A 23948-nucleotide genomic window follows, 5' to 3' on the forward strand; every position below is an offset into this window, starting at 1 on the left:
CTATTCACAACGAGGAGCTGAATTCAGCGAAAATTTCTTTTTTTTTTTAAGTTGCGTCTTTGGCATTATAGAATGCTTTACCTAATGCAAATCAGCGTCGTCCTATTTTCCAACCAAGTGTTCATTTCGCGAAAACGAAAGTTGTGTCAGACATAGCATTACCGGTAGCAGTATTGGTAAGTGCGGGAGCTCCGAACAAGTTGTGTGAACACTTCTAAAAAATGCTTTGTTAGATCTCTGAAGAAAATGACATTGGCATGCCGCTATTTATAGAATACTTGTTGCAAAGAAATTTTTCAAATCAATAGTTTTTTTTTTTTCGCAGATGGTTCCAAGGCTTTGACTGGGATGGATTACAAGCGCGGACACTGCAGCCTCCCTTCGAACCACAGGTAGTAATCCTCCATTGTACCTCCTAGTTTAAAACCTTAGTCTTGGTCTGGAGCCGGTGTCTTAACGAAGAGACTTGTTTCCTTCAGGGCAACAGCTGCTGCCCTGACGGAGAGAAGTGTTCTATTTGAAACATTTGCTCCAGGCTTAAGCATCCCTTCGTACGCTCTTATTCATCTATTCGCTGTTCGCTGTTATTCAATACTCCATTTTCCTGTGACCCCTTTCTCTACTATGGAAACCGCCTATCCTGTATATGGAAGTAAATCTTTAGCATGAAGTGCTTGATATTACGTAAGAAGAACCTTCTAGCCGCCATTCTTGCTATAACCGAATACTTAGCTACCTTTGTCGCCCTCTACCTCTAACGTTGATGGGCAAGGCTCACTCAGAGATGGGCAATTAATGGTGCTCTTGGAGAAAACACTAGGCGCGACTCGAGTGGTACAAGACCTGAGTCAGCGCAAATAAAGATTTGATTGATTTGCTTAATGGTTGATTGAGTATCGTGGCCTAACGTTTCAATGTTGGGCTTTCAAAGACGCCCTCATAGATGACTGCGGATGAGTTTTTGACCATCTGGGATTTTATACCTTGAACAAAGATCTTTCTGTGTATTATTTCGCAGCTTTTCTTTTGCCCCGCCGACTGTGGTTTACAAAAGCTGCTCCCGTGAGCAATCTTTATTCGCCATCAAAATGCGACTAGTGATGAGCGCGAGGTATCTTCCCCGCCCCGGTGGCCTCATGATCAGCAGCAGAAGGACAGAGCACTGAGAAATTGCGGCAGCAAGCATAACAGAAAGAACACTGGTCTGGGAACAGCTATCACATCTGTCAATATGTCAAGGTTTCCTTACAACAGCTGCGCGATCATAATGAGTCCCGCACGTTCACTGCATCAGTATATTGTCACGTAGAAGCGACGGTGACTAATGCAGCTGTAAAACTGTGAATGACGCAACTGACTTTTTATTGTGCGAACTTGTGCCCACAAAAGCAAGTCACATTCAAAGTGCACAAATAGCGGCGAACACGGTCCGCGATCGTCGAAAACTTGGTCTGCCGGTCAAGCGCGTCGCTTTTTATATGCGAGCCATTGAACGTTCCAGAATAATCGCTGGCGCCCGCGTATCTTCCAGCAAGTTCTATACCATCGCGTCGCGAACACACGCAATCAAATTACGCAAGGGCCGGTGACAACAGGCAGCGGATAGAATCATCGATAACATTCCAGAAACTTGCAATACATGCAGGCGGATCCCGAGCTGAGCGATAAAATTTGTTAGACGGTGAAAGCGATCACCCGAAAAATATAAACAAGTCCACGTGTCAATGCCCCCCTCTCAGAAAGCATCGTCCCGATGCCACAAACACAACAGGAGAGCGGAACAGACAAGAACACATAACAAAGAAACAAAGAAACAAAGTCCAGAGCAACGCAGTCCAAAGAAGTCCGAAGGTCAGCGACGCAAAGTCCCAAACTTCATCAGTGCTGGTAGAACTGCTTAAGCCGCACAACGTGGACTATTGTATTGACACTTGACAGCCGGCCCCCGTGCTGTCCACCTCTCTTTTGTGTCCGTTTCTGCACGCCTCACACTTTTTCGCGTTATCAACGTGGACTACTCCATATCGTGAGCGGCACCGCTCTGATAGCGAAATGCCGTCTGGTACAACATCATAGCCGAGTGCGCCAATGCGCCGGATGATCTTGTAGGGTCCGAAATATCGGCGTAAAAGCTTCTCGCTAACTCCTCGTCAGCGCATTGGGGTCCAAACCCAAACACGGTCGCCGGGCTGGTACTCGATGTATCCTCGCAGAAGGTTGTAGTGTCGGCTGTCCGTCCTCTGCTGGTTCTTGATCCTTAGGCCGGCGAGCTTTCGGGCTTATTAGGCGTCCTGGAGATAGGTGGCGACGTCAAGATTCTTTTCATCGGTGACGTGCGGCAGCATGACGTTGCCAGTCGTCGTCGGGTTTCTGTCGTAAACCAGCTTGAACGGCGTGATCTGTGCTGTTTCTTGCACCGCCGTGTTGTAAATGAAGGTTACGTACGGCAGGACGACATCCCAGTTCTTGTGTTGGACGTCGACTGACATAGCTAGCATGTCGGCGAGGGTCTTATTCAGGCGCTCCGTAAGACCATTCGTCTGCGCGTGGTAAGCAGTTATCCTCCTGTGCCTCGTCTGACTGTACTGCAGAATGGCTTGGGTGAGCTCCACCGTAAAGGCCATTCCTCTGTCGGTGATGGGGACTTCTGGGGCACCATGTCACAGCAGGATATTCTCGACGAAGCATTTCGCCACTTTGGCTGCGCTACCTTTCGGCAGAGCTTTCGCTTCAGCGAAGCGGGTGAGGTAGTCCGTCACCGCGATGATCCACTTATTTCCGGATGTTGACGTCGGAAAGGCTCCCGGCAAGTCCATCCCGATCTGCTGAAATGGTCGGCAAGTAGGCTCGATTGGCTTTCGTAAACCTGCCGACCTTGTCGGTGGTGTCTTGGGTCACTGACATTCTCGGCACGCCTTGACGTAACGGGCGACGTCGGTGGTGAGGCGCGACCAGTAATACTTTTTCTGTATCCTCTATAGCGTCCGGGAAAATCCGTGGTACCCAGCGGTCGGATCGTCATGCAGGGCGTGCAGTATTTCTGGACGCAGCGCCGAAGCAACAACAAGAAGGATGTTGACGGGGACTGTTGAGAAGTTCTTTACGAGTACGTTGTTTTGAAGCGAGAACGAAGACAATCCTCGCTTAAATGCCCTAGGGACAAAGTCGGTGTTCCCTTCTAAATACTCGACGAGACTTTTTAGCTCCAAGTCTGCTCGTTGTTCGTTTGCGAAGTCTTCCGTGCTTATTATTCCGACGAAGGCATCGTCATCCTCGTCATCTTGCAGCGGCGGCTCATCAATCAGCATCAGTGTTTTCGTCCGGACTTGTAGATTACAGTGATGTCATATTCCTGCAGTTTAAGGCTCCACCACGCCAGCCGTCCTGAAGAGTCATTTAAGTTAGGTAGCCAACATAACGCGTGATGATCGCTGACGACATCGAATGGCATGTAATATCAATGAGGGCGGAATTTTGCTGTAGCCGAAATGATGGCGAGGCATTCCTTTTCAGTCGTAGAATAGTTGCTTTCCGCTCTTGACAGCGACCGGCTAGCGTACGCTATCACCCGTTCAAGGCCGTCTTTGCTCTGGAATAGGACGGCACCGAGGCCTAGGCTACTGGCATCAGGGTGGATTTTGGTATCGGCGCTTGCGTCGAAGTGCGCAAGAAGCAGTGGCGACTGCATGCGTTATTTGACTTCTCGATATGCGTCAGCCTTCAGCGTTTCCCACTTGTACTTGACATCACATTTGGTGTCAGTGTCTCAGGGATGCGCGAGAAGTAATTGACAAAGCGCCTGTAATAGGTACACATCCCAATGAATCTACGCACTGCCTTCTTGTCGCTGGGCTGTGGGAACGTTGCGATGGCAGCTGTCTACTGCGGGTCGGCGCGTACTCCAGACTTGATGATGACATTTCTCAGGAAAGGTAGCTCTTCGTACTCAGTGACACTTCAGGTTTCAAAGTGAGTCCGAAACACTTGATTTTCTTTGGTACTGTTTCAAGGCGTCTCAAGTGCTCGACGAATCTTGCAGAAAAAACCGACGACGTCATCCAAGTAGACGAGGATGGTCTGCCACTTCAGCCCTGCTGACACCGTGTCCATCACGCGCTGGAACGTTGCAGGCGCCGAGCACAGTCCGAATGACATGACCTTGAACTCATAGAGGCCGTCTGGCGTGATGAAGGCATTCTTTTCGCGATCCAGCTCCTCGACTACTATTTGCCAGTAGCCAGTCTTCAGAAACATCGACTAGAAGTATTTAGCGTGGCAGAGCCGATACAATGCGTCGTCTATCCGTGGGAAGGGATATAAGTCCTTCTTGGGGATCTTGCTGTTTTGACAATAATCGACGCAGAAACGTTGGATTCCGTCCATCTTCTTCACCAAGACTACAGGAGATGCCCACGGGTTTTTCGACGGCTGGATTAGGTCGTCGTGAAGCATTTCGTCGACTTGTTGCCTAATAGCTTGACGTTCTCTCGTCGAAACCCGATAAGGGGTAATCCGGAGTGGTCGAGCGCTATCTTCACTTATTGTGCAATGCTTTGCAACTGGTGTTTGTTAATTCTTCAGTGATGTCGAAAAGCAGTCTTTGTGTCGTTGTTGAAGACTTCTGAGCTGTTGCTGTTTACTCAGGGGGAAACATTGATTTATGTCCAAGTCTGGTTCGAGAACTATGGTCGTCGGGGTAGATGCGGCAGAATCCGAGAGGACGAACGCTAGGCTGGATTTCAGAATTTTCTCGATGTATGCGATCGTCGTGCCCTTGTTGACGTGCTTGAACTCCTGGCAGTTGTTAGCATCAATTTCGCTTTCCTTCCGTGCAGCCGAGCGATCCCTCTTGCGACGCAAGTTTCAGGGTCGAGCAGTAGACGTTGGTCGCCCTCCATGACGCCTTCTACGTCTGCGGGTGTTTCGGTGCCGACGGAAAAGACAATGCTGTAGCGAGGTGGGATGCTGACTTGGTCTTCAAGCACACTCAAGGCATGCTGACTGGAAGGCCTCTCCGTCGGTATCGCTTGGTCTGTGGACATCGTTATCGACTTCCACCTCAGGTCGATGATGGCGCCGTGTAAGTTCAGGAAGTCCATGCCGAGAATTACGTCTCGGGAGCACTGTTGGATGAAAAGAAGCGTCGCAGGATAGGCCTGGCCATAAGCTGTAATTCTTGCCGTGCGGATTCCCGTCGGCGTTACGAGGTGTACTTCAGCTGTCCGAAACCGAGGGCCGTTCCATGCATTCTTCACTTTCTTCAGCTTGGCGGCGAATAATCCACTGATGACGGAGTAGTCGGTTCCTGTGTCCACTAAGGCAGTGACTGCGTGGTCGTTGTGAAACATGTCGAGGTCGGTTGTTTTTTGTCTTGCGTTGCAGTTAGGTCTTGGTGTCGGATCACGGCTGCGTCGTGTTGACGTACGGCTGGTACGTCGCGTCGTCAGGTCTTTGGCCGGTGCATTCTTTGCTTCTATAAAATATATACAGGGTGGTTTTTTTTAGCTGCACCAAATTGTAAGATATCCGAAAATACAAATCACGCTAACGCTACGTTTACCATTCGAGTGTACGGATTGGCGGCCTCTAGATACAGAGCAATTTCCGCACTAACGTGCGCAATTAGGGAAGTTACACTATTTACCTTCAACATTAGGTGGCTACAGCAACTGAGTGCTTTGGTGCCCGTCCTCGGCACCACCTATACCAACCATCAAGTTTTTTAATAGCGAAGTTCAATTGGGGGCTACGTGAACAATTAATTGCGCTTGGCTGGATCCTTGAAACCGAAACTGGCTGGAAAAAAAGCTTCTGTATCGTCGATGTCGCCGCCTCCCTCCTTTCGTCACGTCTCTATGGTCACTGCCGGTCCGGCCCCGCGAGCAGCTACGCTCTTAGGCAGAGTTACACCCTTTGGAGTGCCCCTTCTGCCACACAACAATAATCGTCATCTGCCTTGATGCGTTTCCTTTCTTGAAAATGCCGCGCCCGCTACTTTCCTGTCGGGAATGCTATCATGCTGATAACGCGCATGCCAAGCTTCCATAGGCGCCCATGCGTTCAAAACATGGCGGTCCATCTGCGGTTCATGGGGCTTAGCGCCATCTGTATGTGCTGGGAACACTTCCGGCGGAAGAAAAAATAATGTGACGCCATGTCCGTTAAAAGCAGAAGTGACGTCATTTTGTTTTCGAAGGCGCGAAATTTGTTTTGTAGTCCTTCCTTTGAAGCTATATATTCAAATGCCCCGCCATTCGACTTGATGGGCATTCCGAGCTTTCAGCGTGGAAAGCGATGCAGGAAAAGGCCAGCCATACGGTTGTTGAAATCGCATCCCTACACAGAACATACTTTCTTTGGAGGCCGGCGAAAGCTTTAGGTGTAGAGTGCTGATCCTATTGTCGGATGCCAAGCCCGTCGGCCAGCGCAGTCTCACGAAAACAACTACACAATTATCTGGCGGTCGTAACTCACTACTTTTGACTGAACAGATTAAGAAGCGATGAAGCTACCCGCGCCACCAAATTCAGACAAACTTCGACAAGCAAGAAAGCACAAACTGTGAGGGGGGCGTATTTCAACAGGTGACCTTTACGAGTGCGCCTTTCTGCCCATTTCAAGACGCGCATTTCATTGCGAGTGATAGTGGCGTCAACGCCCCCTGTAGCGATAGGTGCTGTAAAGAAATACATTTCTTATTAATAATAAAATTAAACTTGTATTTTCTTAACTCGTCACGACTATATAAAATTGACTAGGAATTTTATTTTCGTTCAATGAATCTAACTGTGTCTCGTTTGAATTAAAAAAACGCGTTTTTCTTTCCCAATGTTTGTTCCCTCCAAACATAGTCGCGCTTCAATCGCTTCTCCCATAACCCCCCAAGCTGATGTCGGTGACAATCTGTACTGAACCGCTTTTCGCCCGAAGCTCCGCGACCTATTTGAATCGACCTTGCGCATGCCGTTCGTTATTGGAAAGTACCGGGCTCGCAGCGTTAAAGAAAGGAAACGCATCAAGGCAGATGACGAATATCGTTGTGTGGCAGAAGGGGCACTCCAAAGGGTGTAACTTTGCCTAAGTGTGCTATAGCGTTATCTCCTTGCTGTCTGCGGCGTTGGCCCAGCGCTTCAGTGTCAGCGGGCTGCCTGATTGACTTCGTCATTCCACTGGGCACCACATTGGTGCTGTAGCGCCTCCTTGGGCTTTTATATACTGCACTCTAAGAAAAGTTTACAGCCTTTGGAGTGTATATTTGCCACACAACAATAATTGTCATCTGTCTTGCCCGCATTTCCTTTCTTGAAAACGCAGCGCTCATTACTTTCCAGTCGGGAATGATATGACATGCTGATAACGCGCATGCCGTTCGTTACTGGAAAGTACCGGGCTCGCCACGTTAAAGAAAGGAAATGCGGACAAGACAGATGACGAGTATTGTTGTGTGGCAATTAAATATACACCCCAAAGGGTGCAACTGTTTCTACACTCTTAGGAAAATTTACACCCTTTGGGGCGTATCTTGTCCCACAACAATAATCGTCATCCGTACTGCCCGCGTTTCCTTTCTTTAACGCTGCGAGCCCGGTACTTTCCAGTCATGAACGGCATGCGCGTTATCAGTGTGACGCAGCATTCTCGACAGGAAAGTAGCGAGCGCCGAGTTTTCAGGAAAGGAAACGCAAGCAAGGCAGATGACGATTATTGTTGTGGGACAAATATACGCCCCAAAGGGTGCAACCATTTCAAGAGTGTAGAGTGTGCAGACACGATGTCATATCAGTCTGTAGTGTCGACAGTGTACACTCTTAAACGGTTGCACCCTTTGGGGTGTATATTCGTCCCACAACATTAATCGTCATCTGCCTTGCTTACGTTTACTTTCTTGAAAACTCGGCGCTCGCTACTTTCTAGTCGACAATACTCTGTCACACTGATAACGCGCAAGCCGTTCGTGACTAGGAAGTACCGGGTTCGCAGCGTTAAAGAAAGGAAACGCAGGGAAAACATGACGATGATCGTTGTGGGACAAGGTAAGCTCCAAAGGGTGTAATGTTTTAAGAGTGTACACTCTAAAACTGTTTACACTCTTTGGGGTGTATATCTGCCACTAAGCAATAATCGTCATCTGCCTTGCTTGCGTTTCCTTTCCTGAGAACGCCGCGCCCGCTACTTTCCTGTATATCTGCCACACAACAATAATCGTCAGCTGCCTTGCTTGCATTTCCTTTCTTGAAAAGGCAAACAAGGCAGATGACGATTATTTTTGTGTGGCAGATATACACCCCAAAGGTTGTAAACTTTTTTAGAGCGTGTCGGCAATGCAACACTCTAACGCTTACATCCTTTGGAGTGTATATTTGCCAAACAACAATAATCGTCTTCTGTCTAGCCCGCATTTCCTTCCTTGAGAACGCTGCGCTCGTTACTTTCCTGTCGGGAATGCTATGTCATGCTGATAACGCGCATGCCGTTCATTACTGGAAAGTACCGGGCTCGCCGCGTTAAAGAAAGGAAATGCGGACAAGACAGATGACGATTACTGTTGTGTGGCAAATATAAACCCCAAAGGGTGCAACGGTTCTTGTGTATGTCATGCTGATAACGCGCATGCCGTTCGTTAAGGCCGATCCACACGACGGACCAAGTCCGCGGGCCGCTCGGTCACGTGATGCAACGTCACGGCCCGCCACGGTCCCGTCTGGCGCAGAGCACATCCACACCGTTGGATTTGGCTGAAGACACTCTGTTGCCGGACAACATTCGTTGGCTACGCCAAAATCGCTGCGGTTTGCATGCGGTCCGCCGCCAAAACGGAAGCGGGAAAAGCGTCGGCGGTTTGTTGGACCGCGGTCTTGCGCGGGCCAACGGCGGTACGCACGAACTGGTGACGTCCTATCACGTGATGCGCGGACCGCGGTCCAAAAGAGCAATTTGGTCCATCGTGTGGATCGGCCTTTACTGGGAAGTAGTGGGCACGCAGCGTTAAAGAAAGGAAATTCGGACAAGACAAATGACGTTTATTGTTGTGTGGCAAGATACGACTCAAAAGGTGTAAGCTTTTCTTGGAGGTGCGGGATTTACAATTACAAAGTTTTCGGGCCGTCTTTTTTTTATGGCACACTCACTGGTACGCTGTACACCGAGCGGATACTGAAAGAAGTCGTAAGAGAATTCATCGCTGAACTGCCTCTAATCCTCTTGACAGACACTTGGTACCAACACGGCGGCGCTACTCTGTAGTCCTCGTCTAGGGCGGTGTCGTGCCTTCACAGCACTTTCCCTCTTCAATGGATAGGACTGAATAGACCCTTTCCGTGGCCGGCATGCTCTACAGACCTTTCCACTCTGGATTTCTTCTTCGGGCTATACATAAAGACTGTTGTTGACGCCAGTGAACCCGCTACTGTAGAAGAACTGAAAGCCAGGATCATTGCTGCATGAGCTGCAATTCAACTTTCACTGCTCAAGCGAGTCTTCGAGTCCATGAAAGACTGATTGATGATGCGTATTGCCACGAATGGTCAACATTTGGAACAGTTCCTTTAAATGCATGTGATTGGAACAACACTTTGTGTGTGTGTGTGTGTGTGTGTGTGTGTGTGTGTGTGTGTGTGTGTGTGTGTGTGTGTGTGTGTGTGTGTGTGTGTGTGTGTGAAGATAACTCGGCGAGTTATCTTCATACCCGTTTTAGTTCGCGCATTTTTATTTGCCCAACTCGCGCGCGCGCTTTCGAGATAGCTTTCCTAGAGAAAGTGAATTTTGACTGAACATCATTCTCATCCAAAAGCCGGAAACGGTATTTCGTCGGTACAAGTGGACACGTGGCGCCCAACGGAATGACGAAGTAAATTTGGCGGTCCGCCGGCACTGAAGCGCTAGGCCAGCGCCGTAGACAGCAAGGAGATAACGCAAGCTACTCGCGGGGCCGGACCGGCAGTGGCCTCAGAGACGTGACGAAAGGCGACATCGACGACACAGACGCTCTTTTTTCCAGCCAGTTTCGGTTTCAAGGAGCCTGCCTACCGGAATTAATTGTTCGCGTAGGTCCCAAATGAACTTCACTATTAAAAACTTGATCGTTCATATAGGTGGTGCCGAGGACGGGCACCAAAGCACTCATTTGCCGTAGCCACATATTGTTGATAATTATAAATTTCATTAGCGTAACTTCACTGGTTGCGAACGTAAGTGCGGAAATTTCTCTGTATCTAGAGGCCGCCAATCCCTACACTCAAATGGTAAACATACCGTTACCTCGATTTAAATTTTTCTGATCTTAAATATTTGGTGCTGCTAAAAAAAACACTGTATATATGGCTTCGTCACGATGGCGGCTCGTCGTTGTTATGTTGTGGAGAGAGTGTCTTCGGCGTCTTCATCGGCGGCGGAGGATCTTCGTCAGTTCGACGAACAGCAACCGCACCTCTATCGGTTCCTGCTATTCGTTTTCCGGATATGGGCTGACGGACCGGCCCCGGCCTGGGCCAGTGTATGCACGGCGCTGCGGCGGCAGTTCGCGGCCTCGTGACGGCAAACGGGACGGTCGTCGAGGGCTCCACTGAGTGGTGGCGAGGTAGTCGGCAATATCGCGAGGCCAAACATCTTGCTGCGGGCGCGGAGCGATGACGGCGAACCCTCGTAGTCCCATTTTGCGGTATGGGCATCGCTGGTAGACATGTCCGGCTCCCCCGCAGTGATAGCAGAGCGGGCGGTGGCTACGGTAGCGTACGTCATCGCTTCGGGCTGAGGCAGCAGCAATTGAGGTAACAGCTTCAGAAGCTCCTCCCACACGACCGCTCTGATAGTGTCGCGCAAATTGTCGTTAGGCAGTGATTAAACTCCGGTGTCTCCTCGATGCTGGTGGCCTCGCGAAGAAACTCGTGCATGGTCTTAGGCGGGCTTCGTACCATTCCGGTGAAAGGCTCCTCTTTAACACCACGCATGAGTAGGCGGACTTTCTTCGCTTCAGACATTTCCAGGCCGGCGTGGCGGAAGAGACAGCTCGTCTCATCCGTAAAGATTGCAATGGTCACATTGGGCAGCTGCACTCGGGTTTACAGTAGAGCTTGGGCTCGCTGTAACGGCAGTAAAGGGGATATAATAGGGCTCAGCGAAGTTAGCAGGCCAAAAGAAGCATACACAGTGCTAAAAAGTGGGCACATCCTGTGCTACCGGGGCTTAGCGGAGAGACGAGAACTAGGAGTCGGATTCCTGATTAATAAGGATATAGCTGGTAACGTACAGGAATTCTATAGCATTAACGAGAGGGTGGCAGGTCTTGTTGTGAAACTTAATAAGAGGTACAAAATTCAGTCATGATGACCTACATCCAGTCATGATGACCAGGAAGTCGAAAGCTTCTATGAAGACGTAGAATCGGCGATGGGTAGAGTGAAAACAAAATACACTATACTAATGGGCGACTTTAATGCCAAGGTAGGCAAGAAGCAGGCTTGAGACAAGGCAGTAGGGAATATGGCATAGGCACTAGAAATAGCAGGGGAGAGTTATTAGTAGAGTTTGCGGAACAGAATAATATGCGGACAATGAATGCCTTCTTCCGCAAGCGGGATAGCCGAAAATGGACGTGGAGGAGCCCGAACGGCGAGACTAGATATGAAATAGACTTCATACTCTGCGCTAACCCTGGCATCATACAAGATGTGGACGTGTTCGGCAAGGTGCGCTGCAGTGACCACAGGATGGTAAGAACTCGAATTAGCCTAGACCTGAGGAGGGAAAGGAAAAAACTGGTACATAAGAAGCCGATCAATGAGTAAGCGGTAAGAGGGAAAATAGAGGAATTCCAGATCAAGCTACGGAACAGGTATTCGGCTTTAACTCAGGAAGAGGACCTTACTGTTGAAGCAATGAACGACAATCTTGTGGGCATCATTAAGGAGTGTGCAATGGAAGTCGGTGGTAACTCCGTCAGGCAGGATACCAGTAAACTATCGCCAGAGACGAAAGATCTGATCAAGAAACGCCAATGTATGAAAGCCTCTAACCCTACAGCTAGAATAGAACTGACAAAACTTTCGAAGCTAATCAACACGCGTAAGACAGCTAACATAAGGAAGTATAATATGGACAGAATTGAACATGCTCTCAGGAACGGAGGAAGCCTAAAAGCAGTGAAGAAGAAACTAGGAATTGGCAAGAATAAGATGTGTGCGTTAAGAGACAAAGCCGGCAATATCATTACTAATATGGATGAGATAGTTCGAGTGGCTGAGGAGCTCTATAGAGATTTATACATAACCAGTGGCACCCACGACGATAATGGAAGAGAAAATAGTCTAGATGAATTCTAAATTCCACAGGTAACGCCGGAAGAAGTAAAGAAAGCCTTGGGAGATATGCAAAGGGGGAAGGCAGCTGGGGAGGATCAGGTAACAGCAGATTAGTTGAAGGATAGTGGAAAGATTGTTCTAGAGAAACTGGCCACCCCTTATACGCAATGCCTCATGACCTTGAGCGTACCGGAATCTTGGAAAAACGCTTACATAATCCTAATCCATAAGAAAGGGGACGCCAAAGACTTGAAAAATTATAGACCGATCAGCTTACTCTCAGTTGCCTACAAACTATTTACTAAGGTAATCGCAAATAGAATCAGGAACACCTTAGACTTCTCTCAAGCAAAGGACCAGGCAGGATTCCGTAAAGGCTACTCAACAATAGACCATATTCACATTATCAATCAGGTGATAGGGAAATGTGCGGAATATAACCAACCCTTACATATAGCTTTCATCGATTACGAGAAAGTGTTTGATTCTGTCGAAACCTGAGCAGTCATGGTGGCATTACGGAACCAGGGTGTAGACGAGCCATATGTAAAAATACTGAAAGATATCTATGGCGGCTCCACAGCCACCGTAGTCCTCTATAAAGAAAGCAACAAAATCCCAATAAAGAAAGGCGTCAGGAAGGGAGATACGATCTCTCCAATGCTATTCACAGCGTGTTTACAGGAGGTATTCAGAGACCTGAATTGGGAGGAATTGGGGATAAAATGGAGAATACCTAATTACCTTGCAATTCGCTGATGATATTGCCTTGCTTAGTAACTCAGGGGACCAATTGCAATGCATGCTCACTGACCTGGAGAGGCAAAGCAGAAGAGTGGGTCTAAAAATTAATCTGCAAAAAACTAAATTAATGTTTAACATGTTTAACAGTCTCGGAAGAGAACGGCAATTTACAATAGGTAGCGAGGCACTGGAAGTGGTAAAGGAATACATCTACTTAGAGCAGGTAGCGACGGCGCATCCGGATCATGAGATGGAAATAATCAGAAGAATAAGAATGGGCTGGGGTGCGTTTGGCAGGCATTCTCAGATCATGAACAGTAGGTTGCCATTATCCCTCAAGAGAAAAGTGTATAACAGCTGTGTCTTACCAGTACTCACCTACGGGGCAGAAACCTGGAGGCTTACGAAAAGGGTTCTACTCAAATTGAGGACGACGCAACGAGCTATGGAAAGAAGAATGATGGGTGTAACGTTAAGGGATAAGAAAAGAGCAGATTGGGTGAGCGAGAACAAGCGTGAGTTAATGACATCTTAGTTGAAATCAAGAAAAAGAAATGGGCATGGGCAGGACATGTAATGAGGAGGGAAGATAACGGATGGTCAGTAAGGGTTACGGGCTGGATTTCAAGGGAAGGGAAGCGTAGCATGGGGCGGCAGAAAGTTCGGTGGGCTGATGAGTTTAAGAAGTTTGCAAGGACGACATGGCCACAATTAGTACATGAGCGGGGTTGTTGGAGAAGGTGGAGAAGTATATAAGCGATTATAACCGATAGCGTTGCGCGTGCCAGAGATATTCGCTAGTGCGACGCTAGCGCCGGCGCTGCCATCTCTTGTTTTCTCTATTTCGTATAAACGCGTTCTTTTAAAAAATGATGGCCCAAAGGACAAATGCCACCACCGCAGAGCGATGCAAATACTATGAGCATGCGTTATGAACAAAAGATTTTCATGGCACCAAACGACGGGGAAAACGTGGCGATACGCATTCCTCTCGGTCACCATTGCATACGGCTGCTCATTACCAGAGTTCGCGCGGCTCGTCGCGCCACAAATTATGGCGAAAATTCTCTGCAACGGCGGCCCAGCGCAGCGTCACGCAACGTCAAATTGACGTTTACGAAACGGCCCTTTCTTAGGCGCTCCCCACAGCACATTCCTTCAGCCAATCAGCATGCTGACATGGCGCATATCTCGGATCCCAACCACATATTCCGGGAAATTGCAGATGCATTGTACTGGATTCTGTACGCCACCACTCACTTTCTTTTTGAAGCGCTAACGTCGTAATATAGCTGCCAGGGACCCAAAAAAATGTATTAGTCGATAAAATTTGCAGCTCCACGTCACGTTTCCTCATCTTGATGAACATGCAAAATTGCATTTTGCATGACTTCCGTTTCCCGGCACAAATTTCAAAGCACGTGAGCTTTCCACAGCCAATCAGAGAATCAACATGGCGGATAAAGTCCGCCGTACAGCCGCCATGCGTGTCGAGAATAGCACCCAAAAGCAAGTTACACTCAAAGTGCAACACTAAATCTGATCTGCCGGTCAAGTGCGTCTATTTTTATACACGAGCCATGAAACGTTCCAGAATAATAGCTGGTACCCGCTTGTCTTCCAGAGGTCTACACCGTCGCGTCCCGCACACATGCAATCAGATTACACAATGTTTGGTGACAACAGACTGCGGATAGAACCATCGATAATGTTCCAAAAACTTCCGATAGATGCAGGCGCATTCCATGCTAAGTTATAACATTTTTAGGCCATGAAAAGCGCTCGCCTGAAAAAAGAAAAACAAGCCCACTTGTCAATATGTGCTGAATGAGCATTCACGCGGCTGTGTAGTTGCTGGCGTAATCGTCTAAATTTATTTCTGTGATTTTACGGGACAATGCCGCCATGATTACGGTGCATGCTGAAGTGGGGGCCTCTGCATCGATTTCGACGACACGGGGTTCTGTAAGGTGCACCCGATGCACGATACGCGGACTTTTTACAGCGCAGCTGTATACCTCTACCGTCCAAGGAAATTTTCTTGTCGTTGGCATGGTAAGCAAAAACACTCCCGATACGTCGGCGGATCACAGAGATAGTGCAATACCGGCCCGACCCGCGGCGGCGGTGAAGCAGGTGTTATGCACTCTCCATACGTGGGCCGACTCTCCCGAAGATAGTGCAATACCACGCCTACCCGCGGCGGAGGTGAAACAGGCATTAATAACGTCCCACACGCGGACCAATCACGGAGACAGTGCAATGCCGGGCCGACCCGCGGTGGAGGTGAGGAGGAGGAATAAACATTTATTGATCAGGCAAAAAAAAAAAAATTGGCGGAAGAGAGCGGTGCAGGGTGGGTCCCTATTCCAAGACTCCAGTGGCCATCGCGACCCGCCCAGCTTGGTCCAAGAGGCCTTTCTGGGCCTCGAGGTCAGCAAGAGCGAGGATGGCCTCCCAGGGCTCCCTTAGCAAGGTGAGTACCAAAGGTGAATTAATGGCATGAGGTCTTTTGGCGCACTCCCATGTTACGTGAGGCAATGAAGGCCATGACCCGCACCACGGGCAAGAGTTAGTGTACAAGGTTGGGTTTATTTTATGGTATCTACCCAAATGTGGGTAGGTATCCGTCTGTATTCTTCTATATTTCTGCGCCTCCTCTACATTGAGTAGTTTGTGGGGTGGGGCGTACTGTTGCCGGGTTCTTCGCTGGTGCTCCAGTATATCGCGGACCAGTAGGCGATCGTCTTGTTCATCGTTGTGCGTATCTCCAGCTCGGTTAGTAAAGCCTCGAGCTAGAGTGTGTGCCTGTTCGTTTCCCGAGATACCCTCGTGGCCAGGACACCATAATATTGCATGATCTTCTTTCAATGTGTCGCCTATGATCTTAAGGGCGACTTGTGGTATGTTGCCTTGTAGGTACATTCTGCATGCCACTTGTGAGTCGGACATTATTAAAGCTGAGCTGTTTTGCTTTTCCTTGTATGCGATAGCGAGAGCAATCGCCGCTGCTTCCGCTGTTGCAGTGCACCTAGTGCGTATCGAGGCTGATGTGTGAAGCGTTCCGTGGCGTGTGGGTTGAACTGCCACTATTACATGTCCTTTGCTAAATCTAGCTGCATCAGTATACATTACGTCTTGATTACTGCCGAAGGTTTTCTGAAGATGTCTAGCTCTCGCTTGTCTTCTCGCTGTGTGATAAGTTTTTTTCATGTTGCGTGGGATTGGGGAGACCACTATGCGCTCGCGTATTGGATCCGGCATTGCGGTCGTTTGTTCCCTGGAGTACTGCGGTCGCAATGGGTAACCTAAACGCGACAGAACGTTTTTACCTGTGCTTGTGAGGCAAAGTCGTTCTCTTTGTGTCATGAGAACGGCTGCTCTTAACTCTTCAAATGTGTTGTATATGCCTAGAGCTTGCACCCTCTCGTTTGCCGCATTCTTAGGAAGCCCAAGCGCTGCCTTATACGCGCCACGTATTAGTAGGTCGATTTCTTTGATTTCCGACGGGGTTAGCTCTTGATATGGTAGTCCGTATGTTATTTTGCTAAGAATAAAAGCCTGGACTAGTGTTATGGTTTCGTTTTCGTGGAGCCCTTTACCTTTCTTTGTAATTCTGCTAATTAGTCTAGCGATGCTCCTCGTGCTTGATTTTAGAGTCGCAATGGTGTGAGTGGCTCTTTTGTTGCTTTGTAACCATAGCCCTAGTATTCTGATCATATTTCTTTCTGGTAACGTCTGGTCACCCATAGTTAGGTGGATGCTCGGTTTGTTTCTGTAGTTGCGCCCGTGGATCCGGATAAACTCAGATTTTTCCGGAGCGCACTGCATACCGTTTTGTTCTGCGAAGTCCTTCACCGAGTCGATAGCCTCCTGGATAGTTTGTTCTTTTTGCCCCAACGAGCCTTTGCAGGCCCATAACGTGATGTCATCTGCGTAAAACGCGAAGTTGAGGTCGTTAATTTTCTCTAGTTGTCGCGCCAAGCGGTTCATTGCGACATTAAATAGAAGTGGTGAGAGGATGGCACCCTGTGGTGTGCCTCTGTTAGGCATTGTGGTATAAACTTTTTTAAAACAGGGTTGAAGTGCCTCAGACAGGCTGGCCAACGTTTCGATAGGTGGACCTATCTTCGTCAAAGGCGGCCTCGTCATCCTCGGCGTGTTAGTTTTAAAGGGTTAGTGCAGTGACGTCACGTGCGGGTGTTGTTGCTGGCGGCTGGTTTTAAAGAGAGAGATTACAAGAGGGAACAGGCGCTGTCGTCCGACGTCTGTGAGCCTCATTCTCAAGACGAAGGGACAAGAGCGTGAGAGTGGGCACGCGGGGAGGAAAGAAAAGAAATAGAAGCAGAAAAAAGGGAAAAAAAAAAGCAGGGGGGTGCCAGGGCCGTACCAAGACACAACAAAGGGGGGGGGAGTGAAAGAAAAAGAAAGAGAAAAATGAAATCTTTAAGAAATATGGGGGCTTGGGAGCGTGTTGGGTATGCGAACGGTTAGGAGGTAATCCGGGGTAGTCGTTGGCGGCATGTTTTTGAGGCATTAGAACGGCCGGTCAAGCAATAGGTCGAGTAATTTTGAAATAGTTAAGGTGGCGACGGGGAGTCTGCGGTGCAATGTGTGGGGTGAATGAAAGGCAGCGGCATGGTCTTTCAAGGGGCACTTCCCCACGCGCTTAACGTAGGTGTCGTTACGGCGGCATCCAGAAGGCGATGGTTGAGGCGCCGAAAAAGGCATATGAAGTCAATATGCCTTTTTCAGCGCCTCAACCATCGCCTTCTGGATGCCGCCGTAACGACACCTACGTTAAGCGCGTGGGGCAGTGCCCCTTGAAAGACCATGCCGCTGCCTTTCATTCACCCCACAGATTGCACCGCAGACTCCCCGTCGCCACCTTAACTATTTCAAAATTACTCGACCTATTGCTTGACCGGCCGTTCTAATGCCTCAAAAACATGCCGCCAACGACTACCCCGGATTACCTCCTAACCGTTCGCATCCCCAACACGCTCCCAAGCCCCCATATTTCTTAAAGATTTCATTTTTCTCTTTCTTTTTCTTTCACTCCCCCCCCCCTTTGTTGTGTCTTGGTACGGCCCTGGCACCCCCCTGCTTTTTTTTTCCCCTTTTTTCTGCTTCTATTTCTTTTCTTTCCTCCCCGCGTGCCCACTCTCACGCTCTTGTCCCTTCGTCTTGAGAATGAGGCTCACAGACGTCGGACGACAGCGCCTGTTCCCTCTTGTAATCTCTCTCTTTAAAACCAGCCGCCAGCAACAACACCCGCACGTGACGTCACTGCACTAACCCTTTAAAACTAACACGCCGAGGATGACGAGGCCGCCTTTGACGAAGATAGGTCCACCTATCGAAACGTTGGCCAGCCTGTCTGAGGCACTTCAACCCTGTTTTAAAAAAGTTTATACCACAGTGTGCCATTCCATCTGCCAGCCCCTTTCTTGTTTTTGGACTGTTAGGCATTGGAATTTTGAAAGATCGAATATTTTCCATACCTATTGTGGCTTTACGTTCAGTAAGGAAAGAGCGGATGTAATTGTGGGTCCTAATTCCACAGCCCATTCTTTCGAGCTCTTCAAGTATGAGGGTGTGGGAGATCGTATCAAAAGCGCTTTTTAAGTCAAGTGCTGCTATGATGTTCTCTCCCCCTGTAGGTACATTTTGCAGCACGTCATCTCGTAGCCTTACGAATATGTCTTGTGTAGAAAGATGTTGTCTGAAGCCGTACATGTTGTGCGAGAGAAGTTCGTGCCCTTCAATATAGCTGGTAAGCCTGATATGAAGGACCTTTTCGAAAAGTTTGCCTAAGCAGGAGGTTAGTGATACTGGCCTGAGATTCTGCAATGTTCTTGCTTTCCCCGGTTTAGGTATTAATATGATGGTCGCTTCTTTCCATTGATTAGGAAGCTCTCCCGTTTCCCAGATTTTCTCATTGAAGTACCGGGTTAGGCGTTCCAGTTGCTGATCACTCATATTTCTTAACATAGCATTCGTGATGCCGTCCTCACCTGGGGCTGAGTTACGTTTTAATGCTAGAGCGGCGGCATATACTTCTTGTTTCGTTATGGGTGCATCAAGCTTGGGATTGTCCATGCCTTTGTACTCTCTCTTATCGATGTTATCTCCCCCTGTCCCGATGTATCTGTCTGCCAGGGTTTGGATCAAGGATGCGTCATCCCCCTTAAACTCTCCTACCAATGTGCGCAATGCTCTAGTAGTGACTGTTTTTGTATTGTATGGATCAAGCATGCTCCGTAAAATTGCCCATGTTTTGGTTGTTGAGAGCGTTCCCCGTAACGAGTCACAAAATTGTATCCAGTTGTTCGCTTGTAGTTGCCTAGCATACTCATTTGCTTGTTCTGTCAGTTGTTCTATTCTAGCTCTGAGCTTTCTGTTTAAGCGCTGTCTCTTCCATCGTTTAGTAAGACTTCGCCTGCCTTCCCACATATGGACGAGGTGGGGATCCACTACCGGTGTTTTTTCGCTTAGCGCGATGTGCTTTGTGTTAGTTTGGTATGCCTGCATCATTTCGTCTACCCATTCTTCTATTGAATCTATTGGATGCTGAGGGGTCGGGTAATGTCTATATGCAGTCCAGTCTGTAAGTTTCGCGTTTCTGAAAGGCTTTCTTAATTTGGGAGTCGTAGTGGAGTAACTAATAATATAATGATCACTTCCCAGATTTTCATCCAGGTTCCTCCACTGTCCCTCTTTTACGTTAAATGTAAAGGTGAGGTCTGGGTACGTGTCTCCGCAGACGCTGTTTCCAAGTCTCGTGGGGGCGAGGGGTAAGGTCTCTAGTTGCATGTTATATTTGTCTACGGCTTCTACTAGGTTTCTGCCCTTTTTTGTATTTGTCCTGTAACCCCAATTGGTGTGGGGAGCATTAAAATCCCCGACTAAAATAAACCTGTCTTTTTTTTCCAGATGTCCAAGCGCCCATTCAAGCATCTCGGGAAACGCAGTCTGCCGTTCTTTCGGTGGGCTGTACACGTTGCCAATAAACGTTTTGGTTTTACTCCTTTTTGTAGTATGTAATTCGATCAATTGGTGCTCCGTTGAGCATTGGGGATAATAGTGTTCACTGGCCGCGATATTCTTGTGCACCAGCGTCGCCACTCTAGGATACATGGGATTTTGAAAGGTGTAGTAGTCTCTAAGCTTAACTACTCCCTTTCCAACTTCCTGAAGACAGATGACGTCCGGTTGAATAATGGCGGCGTCTAAATAAGCTTGTAGCGCTGCCGCTCTTTTCTGAAAAGAGCGGCAGTTCCATTGCCATATCTCAGCGGTGTCCGTGGTTCGGGTTGTTTTACTGGCCATGGTTAGGTACGATTTCGGTATCCGTCGAATCGGAAACAGCCCCGTTTTTTACCTTTCTCGCCGTCGGTGTTCCGGGGTTACTGCTGGCTCTTTTGCGTGATGTTTGCTGCAGTTTAGACATTTGTTCGTCTACATAAACTTTGTGGTTCTGCACCTCAGCAAATAACTGCTGTTGAAACGTTTGCAGAGCCTGAATTTGTTCTACTACCTGATTCATCATTCTTTCGATGTTGCTAATTGTTGTCTGTTGGGCGGCAGGTTTATCCCCTTGCGCTGGTTTAGCTTGCCCAATTTTGGTATTCTGAAATTGTGCCTTCAGCGTTGCCATCTCTATTTTAAGTTCTTCTACTGTTTTTTTAAGCTGACGATTTTCAGAAAGGATTCTTTGGTACTCAGGGTTGGCTGTTATTGGAGCCCCTTTTTGTGCCATCCCCGCCCAGCTCACCTTATGCTGGGTCGAGTCTCCCGTTGACACTAAAGTCCTGGATGGGGTAGGGGATCTAGAGGACATTCGGTGGTGTCTGGAGGCGGAGTGGTCAGATAGCCCTTGGTCTGGATTCTTCTGTCGTTCTTGTGATCTTGATTTTCGAATTTGGGGTTGCGACGTTGGAATGTCCCCTTGAGTCCGCAGTGGAGGCCAATCGTCATCGTCCGTATCGTCTGTGTCAGACCATCTCCGTTTTGGCGACGATGACTTGATCGCCTTGCCCGGTGTTTTGACGGCCATCCGGCTTGGTGATTTTGGCTGCGGTCGCTGTGGTGGTAGCTTGAAACGACGTTTACACTCCTTGGATCCCGTGAGATGCTTTTCTCCGCAGGTGGCGCAAACTGGGTTGCAGTCGTGGTCTGGTTGTGGCTCCCGAGTGCCGCAGTTGTGACATACCGGCAGGTGGGGATTCGGGCAGACGTCCGTTCTGTGACCCGTTTGCTTGCAAGTCTTGCAGAATTGTATGGTATTCTTGTATGGGAAGCAGGGAAGCTCCCCTCCCATATAGTAGACGTATCGCGGTACGATGGGGCCAAAAAAGGTAATTACCGCTGTTTTGGTTTCACCCAACATCCTAGCTCTTAGTATGTCGACGCCTTGCGTTCGAAGACGCAGGTTGGCTAGCAGGGTTTCAGGGCTTGTGTGAGGAGCGATGCCATGTATCACTCCTTTCTTTGTGTCTTCGCCTACTGCTGCGTACGCACTCACTGCGTGCAGTCGACCGTTTAAGGTGAGGCCTGTAATTCTTCTTGCAATATTCGCCACCTCTTCTGTAGGGGTTGAGATAATAAAAATGTTTGATCCTGGTTTCAATCTCAGCAGGAACTGGTTTCCATTCACTTTTCCTTGGCAGGCGTTTATAACTGCTTCTGCGATCTGTGGCGCCGTGAGTTCCCTGATAGGGAGACCTTGGTGAGGGCGCACGATCACTTTAATGTCGTCCTTAGGCAGTGGTGGAAGCCGCCTTGTCTTGAATTTCTTTTTATTCGCTGGTTGTACCGGGGGCTTGAACGATGGGCCCGATGATTCGTAGCCACCCTCGGAAAAAGTGGCCTTTTTGCCCGCTCGAGCGAGCGCCTTCTTTTGGCGCACGGTCAAAACCGTTTGCCAATCTCCGTCGTCGTCTTGGCGTCCATGGGGTCCGCCAGTTGCTTCGGTACTCCGGAGGACCATGCGATCCTCATTAACGGTTTCTTGGTATTCCATCTCATCCCGGTCCACGTCCGAGGAGGTGAGTTGCGCGTTGGGTGTTTTCTCGGGGCCTGCTGCCTCATTAAACGTTGTCGTCGGCGTTCTCGGCGCTTCCGTAGCTGGAGTCGGCGTAAGCGTCGCCATCTGTCGCGGCCGCGTCGCCGACGCGTTCCGCGTACCAGCGGCCGCCGCTTCACCGCCGCCGTTAGCGTTCACACTTCACACACGTTTTGGCCCGTCACAAAGGTTTAGCGAGGTGCTCACCGGAAAGTTTGATGTCCACAGTGTCCTCACAGCTTGCCGAACCTCGTGAAGTCCTCGAAGTTCAGGTCACAGCACAAGATAACTCTCAAAAAACGAAAAGAGATGGGAGCCCATCCTGAGCTGACCGCTCTAGTCGACGCCACCTAGCGGTCCCCCGGTGGAGGTGAAGTAGGCGTTAATCACTAGCCGTTCGAGGGCCGACCCCCATGATACTGCTATTCCGGGCCGACCGGCACCGGAGGTAAAGCAGACGTTAAGCACTCCCCCTGCGTTTGCCGATCACGGAGATAGTGCAATGCCGGGTCGACCCGCAGCGGAGGTGAAGCAGGAGTTGAGCACTCCCCTTACGTGGGCCGATCCCGGAAGGTAGTGCAATTCTGAGCCGACCCGCGGCGGAGGTGAAGCAGGAGTTAAGCAATCCCCTTACGTGGGCCGACCCCGCAGATTGTGCAATGCCGGGTCGACCCGCGGCAGTGGTGAAGCAGGAGTTAAGCACTCCCCTTACGTGGGCCGACCCCGCAGATTGTGCAATGCCGGGTCGACCCGCGGCGGAGGTGAAGCAGGAGTTAAGCACTCCCCTTACGTGGGCCGACCCCGCAGATTGTGCAATGCCGGGTCGACCCGCGGCGGAGGTGAAGCAGGAGTTAAGCACTCCCCTTACGTGGGCCGACCCCGCAGATTGTGCAATGCCGGGTCGACCCGCGGCGGAGGTGAAGCAGGAGTTAAGCACTCCCCTTACGTGGGCCGACCCCGCAGATTGTGCAATGCCGGGTCGACCCGCGGCGGAGGTGAAGCAGGAGTTAAGCACTCCCCTTACGTGGGCCGACCCCGCAGATTGTGCAATGCCGGGTCGACCCGCGGCGGAGGTGAAGCAGGAGTTAAGCACTCCCCTTACGTGGGCCGACCCCGCAGATTGTGCAATGCCGGGTCGACCCGCGGCGGAGGTGAAGCAGGAGTTAAGCACTCCCCTTACGTGGGCCGACCCCGCAGATTGTGCAATGCCGGGTCGACCCGCGGCGGAGGTGAAGCAGGAGTTAAGCACTCCCCTTACGTGGGCCGACCCCGCAGATTGTGCAATGCCGGGTCGACCCGCGGCGGAGGTGAAGCAGGAGTTAAGCACTCCCCTTACGTGGGCCGACCCCGCAGATTGTGCAATGCCGGGTCGACCCGCGGCGGAGGTGAAGCAGGAGTTAAGCACTCCCCTTACGTGGGCCGACCCCGCAGATTGTGCAATGCCGGGTCGACCCGCGGCGGAGGTGAAGCAGGAGTTAAGCACTCTCCTTACGTGGGCCGATCCCGCAGATAGTGCAATGCCGGGTCGACCCGCGGTGGAGGTGAAGCAGGAGTTAAGCACTCCCCTTGCGTGGGCCGATCCCGGAAGGTAGTGCAATTCTGAGCCGACCCGCGGCGGAGGGGAAGCAGGTGTTAAGCACTCCCCTTACGTGGGCCGAACCCGCAGATAGTGCAATGCCGGGTCGACCCGCGGTGGAGGTGAAGCAGGAGTTAAGCACTCCCCTTGCGTGGGCCGATCCCGGAAGGAAGTGCAATTCTGAGCCGACCCGCGGCGGAGGTGAAGCAGGAGTTAAGCAATCCCCTTACGTGGGCCGACCCCGCAGATTGTGCAATGCCGGGTC

The 23948-nt window shown here is 49.8% G+C and overlaps 1 protein-coding gene across 2 annotated transcripts in view; it reads left to right on the top strand.

The window, feature by feature from the left end:
• The window catches only part of LOC139052148 (cGMP-dependent protein kinase, isozyme 1-like), a 455731-nt gene that overhangs the window by 419066 nt on the left and 12717 nt on the right, over window positions 1-23948 (top strand). For both annotated transcript variants that reach the window (XM_070529239.1, XM_070529240.1), the window contains one exon: window positions 326-392. In XM_070529239.1, the coding sequence (XP_070385340.1) occupies window positions 326-392 (67 nt within the window). The remainder of the gene's footprint in view (window positions 1-325; window positions 393-23948) is intronic.

The sequence above is a fragment of the Dermacentor albipictus genome, unplaced genomic scaffold, assembly GCF_038994185.2.
Source record: "Dermacentor albipictus isolate Rhodes 1998 colony unplaced genomic scaffold, USDA_Dalb.pri_finalv2 scaffold_19, whole genome shotgun sequence".
In the NCBI taxonomy this organism is placed as follows: Eukaryota; Metazoa; Arthropoda; class Arachnida; order Ixodida; family Ixodidae; genus Dermacentor; species Dermacentor albipictus.